This window comes from Salvelinus alpinus, chromosome 3 (assembly GCF_045679555.1).
Source record: "Salvelinus alpinus chromosome 3, SLU_Salpinus.1, whole genome shotgun sequence".
NCBI lineage: Eukaryota > Metazoa > Chordata > Actinopteri > Salmoniformes > Salmonidae > Salvelinus > Salvelinus alpinus.
In genome coordinates, this window is record NC_092088.1 from 58486743 (window position 1) to 58503932 (window position 17190).

General features: G+C 43.6%; 1 protein-coding gene across 15 annotated transcripts in view; it reads right to left on the reverse strand.

Moving 5' to 3' along the window:
- LOC139571013 (mitogen-activated protein kinase kinase kinase kinase 3-like) overlaps positions 1 to 16922 on the reverse strand; it is a 75914-nt gene extending 58992 nt beyond the window's left edge. For 12 of the 15 annotated variants that reach the window (XM_071393460.1, XM_071393455.1, XM_071393465.1 and 9 more), the window contains exon 1: positions 16680 to 16922. In XM_071393460.1, coding sequence (XP_071249561.1) covers positions 16680 to 16775 — 96 coding nt within the window. In that variant the 5' untranslated portion in view covers positions 16776 to 16922. The remainder of the gene's footprint in view (positions 1 to 16679) is intronic. The other 3 variants (XM_071393469.1, XM_071393467.1, XM_071393466.1) reach the window with 1 other exon arrangement.
- Between the last annotated feature and the right edge of the window lie 268 nt (positions 16923 to 17190).

Genomic DNA, 17190 nt, shown 5'->3' on the forward strand with positions numbered 1-17190 from the left:
TTGGTCATTACTGAGACGTGGTTAAGGAAGAGTGTTTTGAATACTGATGTGAACCTTTCTGATTAGAACCTTTTTCGGCAAGACAGATCTTCTAAAGGTGGGGGAGTGGCAGTCTTTACCAAGGATCACCTTCAGTGCTCGGGTGTCTCCACCAAGTGTGTCCCCAAACAATTTGATTTGCTGTGTTTAAGCATTAAAAACTTTCAAATAGCTCTTTCTTGACTGTTGCTGGGTGCTATCGTCCTCCATTAGCACCGGCCTGTACCCTACCTGCCCTAAACTCTCTCCTGGCCCCTTACACTAATTCTGAATTTGTCCTGCTAGGTGACCTAAACGGGGACATGCTTAAACCACCTGACCAAGTCCTAAAGCAATGGGATTCCCTAAATCTTCCTCAGATTATCTCCAATCCCACAAGGTATGACTCCAAACACCCAGAAAATGCTACTCTCCTCGATGTTATCCTCACAAATAATCCTGATAGGTATCTGTCTGGTGTTTTCTGTAATGACTTTAGTGATCACTGTTTCACAGCCTGTGTTTGTAATGGCTGCTCAGTGAAACGACCTGTCCTGATTTGTCTTAGACACTTGCTAAAAAACTTTTCCAAGCAAGCCTTCCTTCATGAACTGGCCTCTGTAAAATGATAAAGAATCAGCTTGTCGAAGACGCTTGGACCTTCTTTTTTATATTTTCAGTGGTATTGTTAACAAACACATCCCCATAAAGAAAATTAGAATTAAAAAACAGGTTCAGCCCCTGGTTCGACCGTGATCTTGCAGAGTTACTCCACCGCATTCTCAAGCTGACTGGCTCTCGTTCAGGAAAATTAGAAATAAGTTCACTCAGGCTATCCGGAAGGCCAAAGTTAATTACTTTAAGGAGCAGTTCTCTCTCTGTGGGTCTAACCCCAAGAAGTTCTGGAAAACAGTTAAAGACCTGGAAAATAAACCCTCCTCCTCACAGCTGCCCATGTCCCTTAATGTTGATGATGTGGTTGTTACTGACAAGAAGCACACGGCTGAGCTCTTTAATCACCACTTCATTAAATCAGGATTCCTATTTGACTCAGCCATCCCTCCTTGCCCGTCCAACATTTCCTCATCTCCCACCCCTTCTAATGCGACTACCCCCGATGTTTCTCCCTATTTTTCCCTGCCCCGCAACAAAGTTTCTCCCTGCAGGCAGTCACTGAGTCGGAGATGCTAAAGGAGCGCCTGAAACTTGACCCCAAAAACCATCTGGGTCAGATGGTTCAGACCCTTTCTTCTTTAAGGTTGCTGCCCCCATTATCACCAAGCCCATCTCCGACCTTCTTAACCTTTCTCTCCTTTCTGGGGAGGTTCCCATTGCTTGGAACGCAGCCACGGTTAGTCCTTTATTTAAAAGGGGGAGATTAAGCTGATCTTAATTGTCATCGGCTTATTTCTATTTTTCCCTGTATCAAAAGTGTTTGAAAAACTTGTCAATAATCAACTGACTGGCTTTCTTGATGTCTATAGTATTCACTCTGGTATGCAATCTGGTTTCCACTCAGATTATGGATGTGTCACTGCAACCTTAAAGGCCCTCAATGTCACAATTGCCCTTTATTCTAAGCAATGTTGTGCTGCTATTTTTGACTTGGCCAAAGCTTTTGAAACGGTAGACCATTCCATTCTTGTGGGCCGGCTAAGGAGTACTGGTGTCTGAGTGGCCTTTGGCCTGGTTTGCTAACTACTTTACCCAAAAAGTGCAGTGTATAAAGTCAGAACATCTTCTGTCTCAGCCACTGCCTGTCACCAAGGCTCAAACCTAGGCCCCACCTTCTTCATAATTTACATCAACAACATAGCTCAGGCAGTAGGAAGCTCTCTCATCCATTTATATGCAGATGATACAGTCTTCTACTCAGCTGGCCCTGGATTTTGGGTAAAATGCTCTACAACAAAGCTTTCTTCGTGTCCAACAAGCTTTCTCTACCCTTAACTTTGTTCTGAACACCTCCAAAACAAAGGTAATGTGGTTTGGTAAGAAGAATGCCCCTCTCCCCACAGGTGTGATTACTACCTCTGAGGGTTAGAACTTGAGGTAGTCACCTCATACAGTGAGGGAAAAAAGTATTTGATCCCCTGCTGATTTTGTACGTTTGCCCACTGACAAAGAAATGATCAGTCTATAATTTTAATGGTAGGTTTATTTGAACAGTGAGAGACAGAATATCAACAAAAAAATCCAGAAAAACGCATGTCAAAAATGTTATGAATTGATTTGCATTTTAATGAGGGAAATAAGTATTTGACCCGTCTGCAAAACATGACTTACTACTTGGTGGCAAAACCCTTGTTGGCAATCACAGAGGTCAGACGTTTCTTGTAGTTGGCCACCAGGTTTGCACACATCTCAGGAGGGATTTTGTCCCACTCCTCTTTGCAGATCTTCTTCAAGTCATTAAGGTTTCGAGGCTGACGTTTGGCAACTCGAACCTTCAGCTCCCTCCACAGATTTTCTATGGGATTAAGGTCTGGAGACTGGCTAGGCCACTCCAGGACCTTAATGTGCTTCTTCTTGAGCCACTCCTTTGTTGCCTTGGCCGTGTGTTTTGGGTCATTGTCATGCTGGAATACCCATCCACGACCCATTTTCAATACCCTGGCTGAGGGAAGGAGGTTTTCACCCAAGATTTGACGGTACATGGCCCCGTCCATCGTCCCTTTGATGCGGTGAAGTTGTCCTGTCCCTTTAGCAGAAAAACACCCACAAAGCATAATGTTTCCACCTCCATGTTTGACGGTGGGGATGGTTTCTTGGGGTCATAGGCAGCATTCCTCCTCCTCCAAACACGGCAAGTTGGGTTGATGCCAAAGAACTCCATTTTGGTCTCATCTGACCACAACACGTTCACCCAGTTGTCCTCTGAATCATTCAGATGTTCATTGGCAAACTTCAGACGGGCAGGTATATGTGCTTTCTTGAGCAGGGGGACCTTGCGGGCGCTGCAGGATTTCAGTCCTTCACGGCATAGTGTGTTACCAATTGTTTTCTTGATGACTATGGTCCCAGCTGCCTTGAGATCATTGACAAGATCCTCCTGTGTAGTTCTGGGCTGATTCCTCACCGTTCTCATGATCATTGCAACTCCATGAGGTGAGATCTTGCATGGAGCCCCAGGCTGAGGGAGATTGACAGTTCTTTTGTGTTTCTTCCATTTGCAAATAATCACAGAAACTGTTGTCACCTTCTCACCAAGCTGCTTGGCGATGGTCTTGTAGCCCATTCCAGCCTTGTGTAGGTCTACAATCTTGTCCCTGACATCCTTGGAGAGCTCTTTGGTCTTGGCCATGGTGGAGAGTTTGGAATCTGATTGATTGATTGCTTCTGTGGACAGGTATCTTTTATACAGGTAAGAAACTGAGATTAGGAGCACTCCCTTTAAGAGTGTGCTCCTAATCTCCATTCGTTACCTGTATGAAAGACACCTGGGAGCCAGAAATCTTTTTGATTGAGAAGGGGTCAAATACTTATTTCCCTCATTAAAATGCAAATCAATTTATAACATTTTTGACATGCATTTTTCTGGATATTTTTGTTGTTATTCTGTCTCTCACTGTTCAAATAAACCTACCATTAAAATTATAGACTGATAATTTCTTTGTCAGTGGGCAAACGTACAAAATCAGCAGGGGATCAAATACTTTTTTCCCTCACTGTACAAGTACTTGGGAGTATGGCTCGACGGTGCACTGTCCTTCTCTCAGCACATATCAAAGCTGTGGGCTAAAGTTAAATCTAGACTTGGTTTCCTCTATCGTAATCGCTCCTCTTTCACCCCAGATGCCAAAATAACCCTGATTCAGATGACCATCCTACCCATGCTAGATTACGGAGACATCATTTATAGATCGGCAGGTAAGGGGGCTCTCGAACGGCGAGATGTTCTTTACCATTCGGCCATCAGATTTGCCCCCAATGCTCCTTATAGGACACATCACTGCACTCTATACTCCTCTGTAAACTGGTCATCTCTGTAACCCGTCGCAAGACCCACTGGTTGATGCTTATTTATAAAACCCTCTTAGGCCTCCCTCCCCCTATCTGAGATATCTACCGGAGCCCTCATCCTCCACCCGTTCTGCCAGTCACATTCTGTTAAAGGTCCCAAAAGCACACACATCCCTGGGTCGCTCGTCTTTTCAGTTTGCTGCAGCTAACGACTGGAACGAGCTGCAACAAACACTCAAACCTCAATCTCTTCATTCAAAGACTCAATCATGGACACTCTTACTGATAGTTGTGGCTGCTTTGCGTGATGTATTGTTGTCTCTACCTTCTTGCCCTTTGTGCTGTTGTCTGTGCCCAATAATGTTTGTTCCATGTTTTGTGCTGCTACCATGTGTTGCTACCATGTTGTTATGTTGTGTTGCTACCATGCTGTGTTGTCATGTGTTGCTGCCTTGCTATGTTGTTGTCTTAGGTCTCTATGTAGTGTTGTGTTGTCTCTCGTCGTGATGTGTGTATTGTCCTATATTTATAATAAAATATATATTTTATCCCAGTAGGAGGCCTTTTGGTAGGCCGTCATTGTAATAAGAATTTGTTCTTAACTGACTTGCCTAGTAAAAAGGTTAAATAAATAAAGGTTAAATAATTACAAAAAAATATCTATGGATCTCACATGACTGGGCAGGGGCGCAGCCATGGGTGGGCCTGGGAAAGCATAGGTCCAGCCACTGGAGAGCCAGGCCCGGCCAATCAGAATTTGTTTTTCCCCACAAAAGGGTTTTATTATACACAGAAATACTCAGATTCATCAGCTGTCTTGGTGGCTCGTCTCAGACCATCCCGCAGGTGAAGAAGCCGGATGTGGAGGTTCTGGGCTGGCGTGGTCTGCGGTTGAGGCCGGTTGGACGTACTGCTAAATTCTCTACGACGACGTTTCTCTCTTATTGTAGAGAATTTAACATTGATTTTCTGGCAACAGCTCTGGTGGACATTCATCTAATTGCAAGCTCCCTCAAAACTTGAGATATCTGTGGTGTGGTGTTGTGTGACAAAACTGCCCATTTTAGAGTGGCCTTTTGTCCCCAGCACAAGGTGCACTTGTGTAATGATCAGGCTGTTTAATCAGCTTCTTAATCCATCCACCTGACAGGTGTGGCAGATCACCTTGGCAAAGAAGAAATGCTCACTGACAGGGATGCAAACAAATTCGTGCACAAAATTTGAGAGAAATAAGCTTTTTGTGAGTATGGAATATTTCTGGGATCTTTATGTATTTCAGCTCATGAAACATGGGACCAACACATTACATGTTCCGTTTATATTTTTCTTCAGTATACTTGGACATAGAGAACTGATACTTTATACTGGTTGTTGGGGTGGGATTGGCATAGGGTGCGTGTGTGTGGGGGTGGGGGGGGGGTACATGGGTGGCTATTGACCATTTTATTGAATTCCTCATGTCTTACTCAAATGGTAGGAAGAAGTTTGGTCCAAATCAGATGTTGGTTACTATATTTATTGAATATTATGTGAATACTATAAATTAAAAAAAAAGGTCAATTTGGGTGCAATCAATTTCTCAGATCAATTAAAATGTCAACAAAACAATGGTCGCAGGAATTCTTGTTTCTAACTACAGAAATTATTTCAGAATAATCTGTGATGGTAGGTGTCATGGCTTGCTGAAATGACATCGAACAACTCATAAGTAAAACATAGCTTTACATTAAAATCCATAGCCTATTTGTGGTAGGCTATATTGCCCGTGTAAATTAGAATATTTAAAACAAGATGGGATAGACTTCCTTATTTTATGGCAAGAACTGTTCCAAAAACATGCACATACGCTGTCACACACACACAAACCCGTGCATGTTCGTGTCTCCAGGTGGAGCTCACAGCACGACAGCTCAGATCTGGCCCAGACGAGAGATTAGAGGGGGAACAAACAGAACCACAGGGACTGGACTACTAGAAATATCACACTATTTATAATAACAAATAACAAATCTTTAGGCTATTCACTACAGACCTACTTCCTATTCTTAAAAAAAAAAAATTCTGTAACCATAAAGTCAACACATGAGCATAACATGTGCAAGAGCTGTTAAATAAATAAATAATATGCACAGTATTGGTGATATTAGTGGGATAGAAATAGAGTGGCGGGAGGAATAATATATTACAAATAGTTAAGAAAGTATGTGGCCTCAGAACGTTGAGTGGGAAAATATTTCCTCCACAGAGCTCTGGCATTTACAGAGTCTGCACAAACTGCAGACAGCAGAGTCAGTTCTCTCTCATCCCCTCTTTTGCTACAGATTCAACTCCTTACTTGAGTGAGGCTTCACCGTCACCCTCATCAGCACTGGTTGTTTACTTTAAACCCTGGTACCAGGTTTGAGCCTGTTGGGGCGTATCCTATCCTTCCTATAACAAAGTATATTGTACACCTTTTCCATAACTACAGTATAGACCAGTGGAGGCTGCTGGGGGAGGACGGCTCATAATAATGGCTGGAACGGCACGAATGAAATCAAACTATGTGTTTAATGTATTTGATACCAATCCAATGACTGCGCTCCAGGCATTACCACGAGACTATCCACCCCAATTAAGGTGCCACCAACCTCCTGTGGAATAGACTATCCTTGCTATACCAGGCAGGTACACAACATTACCAAAAGTATGTGGACACCTGCTCATGGGCATTAATATGGAGTTGGTCCTTGCTATAACAGCCTCCACTCTTCTGGGAAGGCTTTCCACTAGGATGTTGGAACATTGCTTCCTTTCAGCCACAAGAGCATCAGTGAGGTCGGGCACTGATGTTGGGCGATTAGGCCTGGCTCGCAGTCGGCATTCCAATTCATCCCAAAGGTGTTTGAAGGGGTTGAGGGCAGGGCTCTGTGCAGGCCAGTCAAGTTTTTCCACACCGATCTCAAAAAAACATTTCTGTATGGATCTCGCTTTGTGCACGGGGGCATTGTCATGCTGAAACAGGAAAGGGCCTTCCCCAAACTGTTGTCAAAAGATGGAAGCACAGAATCGTCTATAATGTAATTTAATGTTGTAGCGTTAAGCTTTCCCTTCACTGGAACTAAGGGGCCTAGCCCAAACTATGAAAAACTGACCCAGACCATAATTCCTTGTCCACCAAACTTTACATTTGGTTCTATGCATTCGGGCAGGTAGTGTTCTCCTGGCATCCGCCAAACCCAGATTCGTCGATCTGAGTGAAGCATGACTCATCACTCCAGAGAACGCGTTTCCACTGCTCCAGAGTCCAATGGCATTAAGCTTTACACCACTCCAGCCGACGATTGGAATTGCGCATGGTGATCTTAGGCTTGTGTGTGGCTGCTTGGCCATGGAAACCCATTTCATGAAGCTCCCAACAAACAGTTATTGTTGCTTCCAGAGGCAGTTTGGAACGCGGTAGTGAGTGTTACAACCAAGGACAGACGACTTTTACGTGCTACACGCTTCAGCACTCTGCGGTTCCGTTCTGTGAGCTTAACTTCTTACGGCTGAAATCCCGTTAACGGGATCGATATGACAACAGCCAATGAAAGTGCAGGGCGCCAAATTCAAACAGAAATCTCATAATTAAAATACCTCAAACATACAAGTATTATACACCATTTTAAAGATAAACTTGTTGTTAATCCCAGCTCAGTGTCCGATTTCAAAAAGGCTTTACGACGAAAGCATACTATGCGGTTATGTTAGGTCAGCACCTAGTCACAGATAAACAGAGCCATTTTTCCAGCCAAAGAGAGAAGTCAAAAAGCAGAAAGATAAAAAATGAATCACTAACCTTTGATGATCTTCATCAGATGACACTCATAGGACTTCATGTTACACAATACATGTATGTTTTGTTCGATAAAGTTCATATTTATATCCAAAAATCTCAGTTTACATTGGCGCGTTATGTTCAGTAATGTTCTGCTTCCAAAAAATTCGGTGATTTTGCAGAGAGCCACATCAATTTACAGAAATACTCATAATAAACATTGATAAAAGATACAAGTGTTATGCATGGGACTTTAGATAAACTTCTCCTTAATGCAACCGCTGTGTCCATGGAGTCAACAGAAGTCAACAGAAGTCAGAAATAGCATTATAAATATTCACTTACCTTTGATGATCTTCATCAGAATGCACTCCCGGGAATCCCAGTTCCACAATAAATGTTTGTTTTGTTCGATAAAGTCCATAATTTATGTCCAAATACCTCCTTTTTGTTCGCGCGTTTAGTTCACAAATCCAAATTCACGAGGCGCAGGCCAGGCAAAGTCAAAAAGTTCCATTACAATTCGTAGAAACATGTCAAACGATGTATAGAAACAATCTTTAGGATGTTTTTAACATAAATCTTCAATACTGTTTCAACCGGAGAATTCCTTTGTCTTTAGAAAGGAAAAGGAACGCAGCTACCTCTCACGGGCTCACGCCTGACTGAGCTCATGGCATTCTGCCAGACCTCTTACTCAATCAGCTCTTATTCTCTCCTCCTTCACAGTAGAAGCCTCAAACAAGGTTCTAAAGACTGTTGACATCTAGTGGAAGCGCAATATGACCCCATAGACACTGTATATTGGATAGAAAATACTTGGAAACCTACAAACCTCAGATTTCCCACTTCCTGGTTGGATTTCTCAGGTTTTTGCTTGCCATATGAGTTCTGTTATACTCACAGACATTATTCAAACAGTTTTAGAAACTTCAGAGTGCTTTCTATCAAAATCTACTAATAATATGCATATCTTAGCTTCTGGGCCTGAGTAGCAGGCAGTTTACTCTGGGCACCTTATTCATCCAAGCTACTCAATACTGCCCCTAACCATAAGAAGTTAACAGCACTTACAGTTGACCGGGGAAGCTCTAGCAGCGCAGAAATTTGATGAACTGACTCGTATGAAAAGTGGCATCCTATGACGGTGCCACGTTGAAAGTCACTGAGCTCTTCAGTACAGGCCATTTTCATGTAATTGTCCTCTTGCTCAGTTGTGCACCGGGGCCTCCCACTCCTCTTTCAATTCTGGTTAGAGCCAGCGCTGTTCTGTGAAGGGAGTGGTACACAGCGTCGTACGAGACCTTGCTTTTCTTGGCAATTTCTCGCATGGAATAGCCTTCATTTCTCAGAACAAGAATAGACTGACGAGTTTCAGAAGAACGTTTTGTTTCTCGCCATTTTGAGCCTGTAATCGAACCCACAAATGCTGATGCTCCAGATACTCAATTAGTCTAAAGGCCAGTTTTATTGCTTCTTTAATCAGAATAACAGTTTTCAGCTGTGCTAACATAATTGCAAAAGGGTTTTCTAATGATCAATTAGCCTTCTTTAGATGATAAATGATAAACTGGGATTAGCTAACGCAACGTGCCATTGGAACACAGGAGTGATGGTTGCTGATTATGGGCCTCTGTACGTCTATGTAGATATTCCATTAAAAATCTGTCATTTCCAGCTATAATAGTCATTTACAACATTAACAATGTCTACACTGTATTTCTGATGAATTATTTTAATGGACAAAAAAAAAGTCCTTTCAAAAACAAGGACATGCCCTAAGTGACCCCAAACTTTTGAACGGTAGTGTATATCATATAGCCTACTGGTCTGAGATTCCATTTTGTTTGAGATTTGTACATTTGTTAAAAGGCCGTCACCCAACATTCCATTTTCCTTGGTCACCCTTACAGTAAGTTAAGCTGCATCTCACTAGCATTTACCATTCACCGACCTGTTCCTGGACTGAAACCTCTATCACTGAGGGACACACTTCTGGAAAGACACCTGTATGCAGCAGTCAGGACATTAAAATGCAGCCTTGACGTTGCAGTAACAGCATGGATAGAAGAGGATGAGAATAATAAGCATGATGTCTGTGAAAGACTTGATCTGATTGAACCTGAGACTCAGAGACTAAATGGGATCTGACAGCTAGGTGCAAGAGCCTGTGTACTAGAGACCGATTAGAGACCGATAAAACACCCAGTCTGGACAGAGAACTGCAATTCTAATTATATGGATGAACACCCCGTCTGCACAGACCTCCCAGACAGAATAGCCTATTTCAAACTGCATATAGAAAAATTCTAATGATCAGACAGAATGGGATATACCAGAACAGCCTGTCTGTCTACTAGGACCAGATAAAACAGTGTGGGAGAAAGTATGAAGACTGACATCCACAGAAGCCATGTGACATTATATATAACCTCTCATTAAGGCCCTTATTTTGAGCTGAAACCAGTCATGGAACATCTGCCTTATTAGATTCACCAGCCTTCAGATTCAGACAAACACTGAGGGCTCACTGAGCATAACGAACAAAGCCATATTCATAGATACGAAACACTGCACTATAAGACTCCAGCATCCCAGAATAGTTGGCAGGCTGACTAAAAAGGCTTTAGTTCTGATGTCACCATTGAGAGAGGCAATGATAGAAAGATCGAGAGGAATAGAGCGAGACAGGGAAAGACAGAGAGCCCACCATACACCCATGGGAGGAGAAGACAAGGCAAAGAGAAACAAAGAAATAACTATTTCAACAGACAAGTTCTGATCAATAGAAGAAGCTCCACAGACAGCCAGCTAGATCTACACTATGCCACATATCACCGATGCTGAGATCGACAGGCATGTACTGTAGATCCACTGAACAATGATGTAGACTGCAGAAGCCAACTTGCCTTTTCCCAGCAGTGGGTCCATTCTAAATATAGGGAGGTGGCCGTTGTGGTGGGAGCGTTACAACTGACTAGCTGTGATCGGGGACCAGCTTCAGGACTGCAGCGCTGCAATATTCATGAAGCCTGTGGAGCTCAGGGACATCATGGTATGGAAAAAAGGAGTACAAAGTGTGGGAAAAAAGGGACGTGGTAGATGGAAATCTGGGAACTTGGTTCATGGAAAACTAGGCATTTATCATACGGGAAAGGAGACACTTTTTGGGAGGGAAAGAAAGCGGCAGGCCGCCACTCCAGGCAGAGTGAGCTGTGTGAGGGCTACAAAGTAGACATGGGCCTAGCTGGCAGGGCAGAGGACTGCAGAGGCTAGAGTGGAGGCCAATGTTGGCAGGCATGCTAACTGCCAGCCTGGACCTTAATCTATAGATCCCATGAACATGAATGCCAAATCTGAAAGTGCAGCAAGACATCAAACACAGCACACTCATTCGAGAGGGGGAGAGAGAAGAGTAAATTAGGTGTGAAAGGTGTGTGTGTGTCCTGTGTCTCAAACACAGAAGGCTGCTGAGGGGAGAACGGCTCATAATAATGGCCGGAACAGAGGAAATGGAATTGTATCAAACACTTGGAAACCATGCATTTGATGTATTTGATACCATTCCACTTTATTCCGCTCCAATCATTACTCCGAGCCCCTTCTCCCCAATAAAGATTCCACCAACCTCCTGTGGTCTCAAAGGTTTCTGTGGTCTAAACCCACAGGTTCATTAGCTGGGCTATGAGCGCATATCACCTTAAAAGGACATATGCATTTGTGGGTAACAATTAAATATTTTCTTGTTAACAATTAAGAACCTTACTGTGATCGTTTTAAATCAACAAAAATAGCTTCTTAGCAAAGAGCAATTTCTCAAGCAAGAATTTAGCTTGGACCGTCTGAGAGTGGTCTGAGTGGGAAGAGGAAACCCATTAGTTATTGGCAGAGAGGTTTGGGACTCAATTATTGGTCGATCAATTAATGTACCGCCTGGTAATGTCTCCATCCCACCAAAACAGGCTGAAATTGCATGCAGTCTTTTAAAAAACAGCTCTTACACTAAAAGGGCAATATCATAATTTTCACAATTTCACAGTATTATTCCAACCTCAGTGTAGAAATATACACTCACCGGCCAGTTTATTAGGTACAGCATACCATTCACGATAAGGGACCGCTCCTACGGACAGGGAGTCAGGTGGCCTTGGCTTGCTATACAAAGCAGACAGGAATCGAGGCAGTCAGTAACTGTTCGATTGAAAGTTGGGCAAAACAAGTGCCTTTGTGACCGAGTATGGTATGATCGTTGGTGCCAGATCAAGTATGCCAGAAACGGTTGCCCTCCTGGGATTTTCACACAAGACAACGTTTAGGGTTTACAGAGAACGGTGGGACAAACAAAAAAACAAAAAAGGCGAAAACAGCTCGTTGATAGAGGTCGAACAGGTCAACATAACAGCGTAGTACAACAGTGGTATACAAAACATCATCTCGGAACGCACAACTCGTTGATCCTTGTCATGGATGGGCTATTGCAGCAGACGACCACACCGGGTTTCACTCCTATCAGCTAAAAACAAGAAGAAGCGGCTCCAGGGGGCACCAACACTGGACAATTGAGGAGTGGAATAACATCACCTGGAACATGACAGTGAGTTCAGTTTATTTGAGGTACCTGCACAGTCCCCAGACCTCAACCCTATAGAGCATCTATGGGATGAGATGGAACGGGCTGTTTCACAACAACGGGCTGTTATTTCACAGCATGTACTGTCGTCCAATCTGCAGCAACTGCGTGATGCCATTGCGTCAGCATGAACCAACATCCCTGTGGAACGTTTCCGACACCTTGAAGAATGCCCTGAATAATTCAGGCTGTTCTGGAGGCCAAAGGGGGTCCGACCCAGTACTAGATGGGTGTACCTAATAAACTGTGTATATAAAACAGTACAATCACGTTTTTGACTGCACTGGGAGTTTAAGCTACAGCTCAGACTTCCTGATCCACACCCATCCCACCAGGTTTACATGCTAAAGCCTGAGGGACAAGCACCCCTCTGTTGAAGGCAGAGTGAGAACACAAAATTTTGTCTGTAATCAAAGACGTAGCTATGTGGCAAACATAGGCCTAATCTTTCTGCCCAGCAGAGGCCTGCTACCACTTGTCCCTGGTAGATGAGTCACTTGAAAACACAAGACACATGTAGGGCCTATAGGTTACACAAGCCTTTGTAGACTGTGAGCCTTCCCATTGACAGGCTAACTTAACCCTACTGTTGGCTGGATAGACGTGTAGTAGTAGGCCTAGGAAAATCCTTGGATTAAAATCCACTTCACTCCATCCCTTTCTAGCTCTCTCCCTCTCGTAGATGTCTGGCCCTCCACTGGTGATGCCTTTTCAGTGATGACTCAAGGTATGAAGGTTCATAACATGGTGCTTTGTGTAGGAGGCTCGACGCCACGAGCACCGCCACGCTGGGCACTGAACACATGGCGAACATAAAGCGTACCGAAATTAATAACGGTGAGGCATTTGGCTTACCCTCTTTTTCCTGAACTCTCTCTAGAGAATAAGTATGAATATTGCCATTCAAAATGTGGAACTGCACTGGGCTGAGTATCTAGATCTAGGCTTACATACTGTACATATTTGTGGCTGTGAGCTTTCAATAAACTGTCTCAGTAAGTATGACGGTTTAAGTTATTGTATCTCTTGTGATTGTGTGGGACCATTGGACCGAGAGCCATGATGCCCAGCGTCTGTGAGCTCATTCCGTACAGGGTTCAAATCCAGGCTGCAAGTTTGGCTCCCTCGCTCAGTTCAGGCAGCCAGCCTTAAAATCCAGGCTTATCCTGGGAAAACTGGGTCACTGAACTCTCCCCCTATCCCCCTCCCTGCTACTGAGCCAGGCCATAGAAACAGGAACCAACCACGCAACAGTCAGTCATTGTACCACAAATGTGTATGAGCCAAACAAACATAACCTGAATGGAAATAAATAGAAAGCACCGAACCATTGCACTTTTAAACTTAATGAATCACAATTGCACTTAAAAGGCCACATCCCCGGCCTGGCACCACCACATCTTAAACACCTATATATAGGCCTCCTTGCCCTAGACCCTGAAAAGGAACAGGTGATCTGAGTGAGAAGGGCCTGTAAAGTGCTCCACCTGTCCCCCCACCAACACACACCCCACAGAGAACACTTAAGGGCTGGAGACAAATGCTATCTGACAAGCAAGACAAGAACATGCAGATGCTAGCTTGGTCTCAGTGTGTGCGGCAGGTGGGGAGTGAGCTGTCTGTGGGTGTGCGCAAGAGACATGTTTCCAGTTTCTCTCCTCCCTAATGCATGTTTAGGCTTAATACCTAGATCCTAAAAACAAGCAGATAGACCTATGGAATCACCTACTGGATGGCCAGAACAATAAGCAGAGAGTCAAGCGAAGACAGGATATATTAAAGCATGGACCGTGCACTGGCAACTTAGGACAAAGCATGAACACACATCCAATCAGACATCTCAGTGGTCAGCACATGGACAGCATTCAATACTCTGACAGCACTTCACTCCGTGATGAATGGCCTAACCAAAACACCCTCTTCCCAGTCTTGTACTGGGCTGTGAACTTTCTTATCCCACACTTCACAAGTGGACACTACGTTAGAACAGTGTGTGAATAGAGGCACACGCTCCGAAAAGAAGGAAATGCTAAACTCATGAGGAACACAAAGAAAACAATCCCCTACTGTGTGTCTCACCTTCTAACCTTGTCAGTCACATACAACAGGCTAATTAACCTGCTTAGAACAAACTAAATGGTCTACACTGCCAACCTTATAATGCCCTGCTCCCAATCCAACCCCCCCCAAAAAACCTTACTGAACTTCTGACCTCCTAAACAGAAACAGTAAGCATGGAACCAGGGCAGTAGAACACAGCAGTCCAGCCTGATATTACCGCCTCGTTATTCAAATATATGAATGCTGTTATTGGGGGGGGGAGGGTTAAACACTCATTAATGCATGTTTTATAACATCATAACGAATGTAATTGACAATGACGGGACATTTTGATAGAGAAGCACGGCTATCTGACCAACACAGCTGACAAGACAACAACAGTGACGCACTGTAGCCCACAACAAACACATTCTTATTGGGACGGGAGGCAGATATCACCACCCCGTCATATCTCCTGATTCTCTCCCCATTGTCCACACCTAGTACTGGTCTAAATCGGCACACTAAGCAAATTATTATATTTTAACAAGTACAGTGGTGAACCACACTGAGCAACTTTATTACCTTATGGGAGGAGAAATGCTTGGCTCAGCATGTTTTAGTGTGTTGTGTTTTCTTGTGGATCCAAGGTAAAACATATTAGGCTGTTACTGTACATTGCACTGGTACAATAGATACAAAAAGACAAGGAACATGCCTGAAGATAGCCAGAACTGAGTTTGGGCTTATGTCCAACAGTTCTAATGAGCAAACAACTAGAAGAAAACAATCCTGGTTCAAACAGGATGGCCACTGCAGACGGTTCTGCAAGGTCTGATTGTGAACACATCCAGCTGAGGATCTGACCAGGCTTTCTCCTCTACCTCTTCCTTTACAGGATCAGTCTTAAACAATGGATCGCACAGTCGCACACACGCATAGGAAGTCAGGACCACTGCATTCTAGACCATGCCTGCCCAGCTGTGCCATGCACATTTCACATGCATTCACTATGATCACGGGGATAACAACTCCATTCTTAAAAGCATAGCGCGGCAAATGCCATTAAGCTAAAATGTCTTCGTCTGTTGGCTACATTTGATAGGGTCATAGTCTATGCTCTGTGGTTACCGTAAACAAATACTTTGAAGTCTCCACATTGTAGGCCTTCTTCAAATTGCTTTTAATCCAATGAACTGTCATCCAATACTCAAAATACTTTGACAAACCACTAGGGATGGGCAACTCCTGTCCTCAGGGGCCAGAGTAGTGTCACACTTTCTCCATCTCTAGCAAACACAGCTGATTAAACTAATTGCATTCTAAACTGAAGAACATGATTAGTTGATTATTGGAGTCAGGTGTGTTAGCTGGGGCAGGGGCAAAAGCGTGACACCAATCACGCCCCTGAGGACTGGAGTTTCCCATCCCTGCATCATGTCAACAAGATTGTCCATGGGCCTACTCTGGGTGAAGTGAAGATTATACTAGGTAGACAAATAGCTAAATATTCCAGTTGTTTATTTGACTGAACCTGCATAATGAATCAGTGTTTGAAAATGTAATCTGTAATGGTTGTCACTGCCTCCCACAATATTGTGGTTCATTTATAACAAGTAGGAGTGAATGGTTTAATCAACGAAAGGAAAGACAGTAATCGGACACCGTAAACAGTATTGCAAAGTCCCAAAACATAAACCGTATCATTGTGTTCATTAAATAGAATCCAATTTACTGTTTTTAGGGCTAAAATCTGATTAAACTTGAATATTCATAGCTTTCCCTTGTTGCCCGATTGAGCCTGTAGGCGCTGGGCCTTGTCTGTTGTGTGGAACCAGACTGAAACCTTCGGGGATATTCTACCACAATATAAAGACGACACTAACAAACAGACACGCAACATTGTAACAAAGCCCCCCAATGACCAGGTGTGGCTACGGGCTGTGTAATTATGTTGATCAAAACAAGAGAGGAATTATCTGTTGGGCGCTCTTGTGATATGGAATTCTGGCCAGGTAACGTTACCTTCCACCGCTCCAAGCAAAGCTATTCACCAGCACTTGAGCGACATGTTTTTAGTGTCAAACCCGTAGTATGCTTTCTAGTGTGTCATTAGGTAAGTTTGAATACTCTGTGTCGTAACAATGAATGTAACGTGCGTGTTTTTACTGTAACAATGTATCAAAATAGCTAGGCAAGTTAGCTACTGGCTGCTATTGCTGCAGTTACCTTGTAGACATCTCCGTATGTCCCGCTTCCTATCCGCTGAATTAGCTCGAAATCCTCCTGCGGATTGCGCCTGGATAGGTCGACGCAGGAATTCATCTTTAGAACTCCAATTTATGGTTCCGAATGGTATGGTTGAACGTCACCAATACTAAAAATCGAAGAAAACAAACCTAAAAACATACAGCGTCAGAAAAGCACAGCCAGCCACTGAAACTTCAACATGGCTTCCAATGCTCAATGGGCATGCGCAAAAATGTAGCTCACATTATCCATTAAAAAAAGCAGGCTGAGCGAAAGTGTCCAGCAGCTTTACAGTGCCGTGGCAGTCTGGCAGATGGCTGACTGACAATAAAGACTGAATGAAATAGGCTATGGCCGGAAAATGATATGGCCCCCCCTATAGAGGACAATAATGATCTCCTGCTCATCTCCCCTTCAACTATTAACCCTATCCCTCTTGTCACAAACCAATTTATATAATTTCCTATGATCAATTGAGTAATAGTAGTAG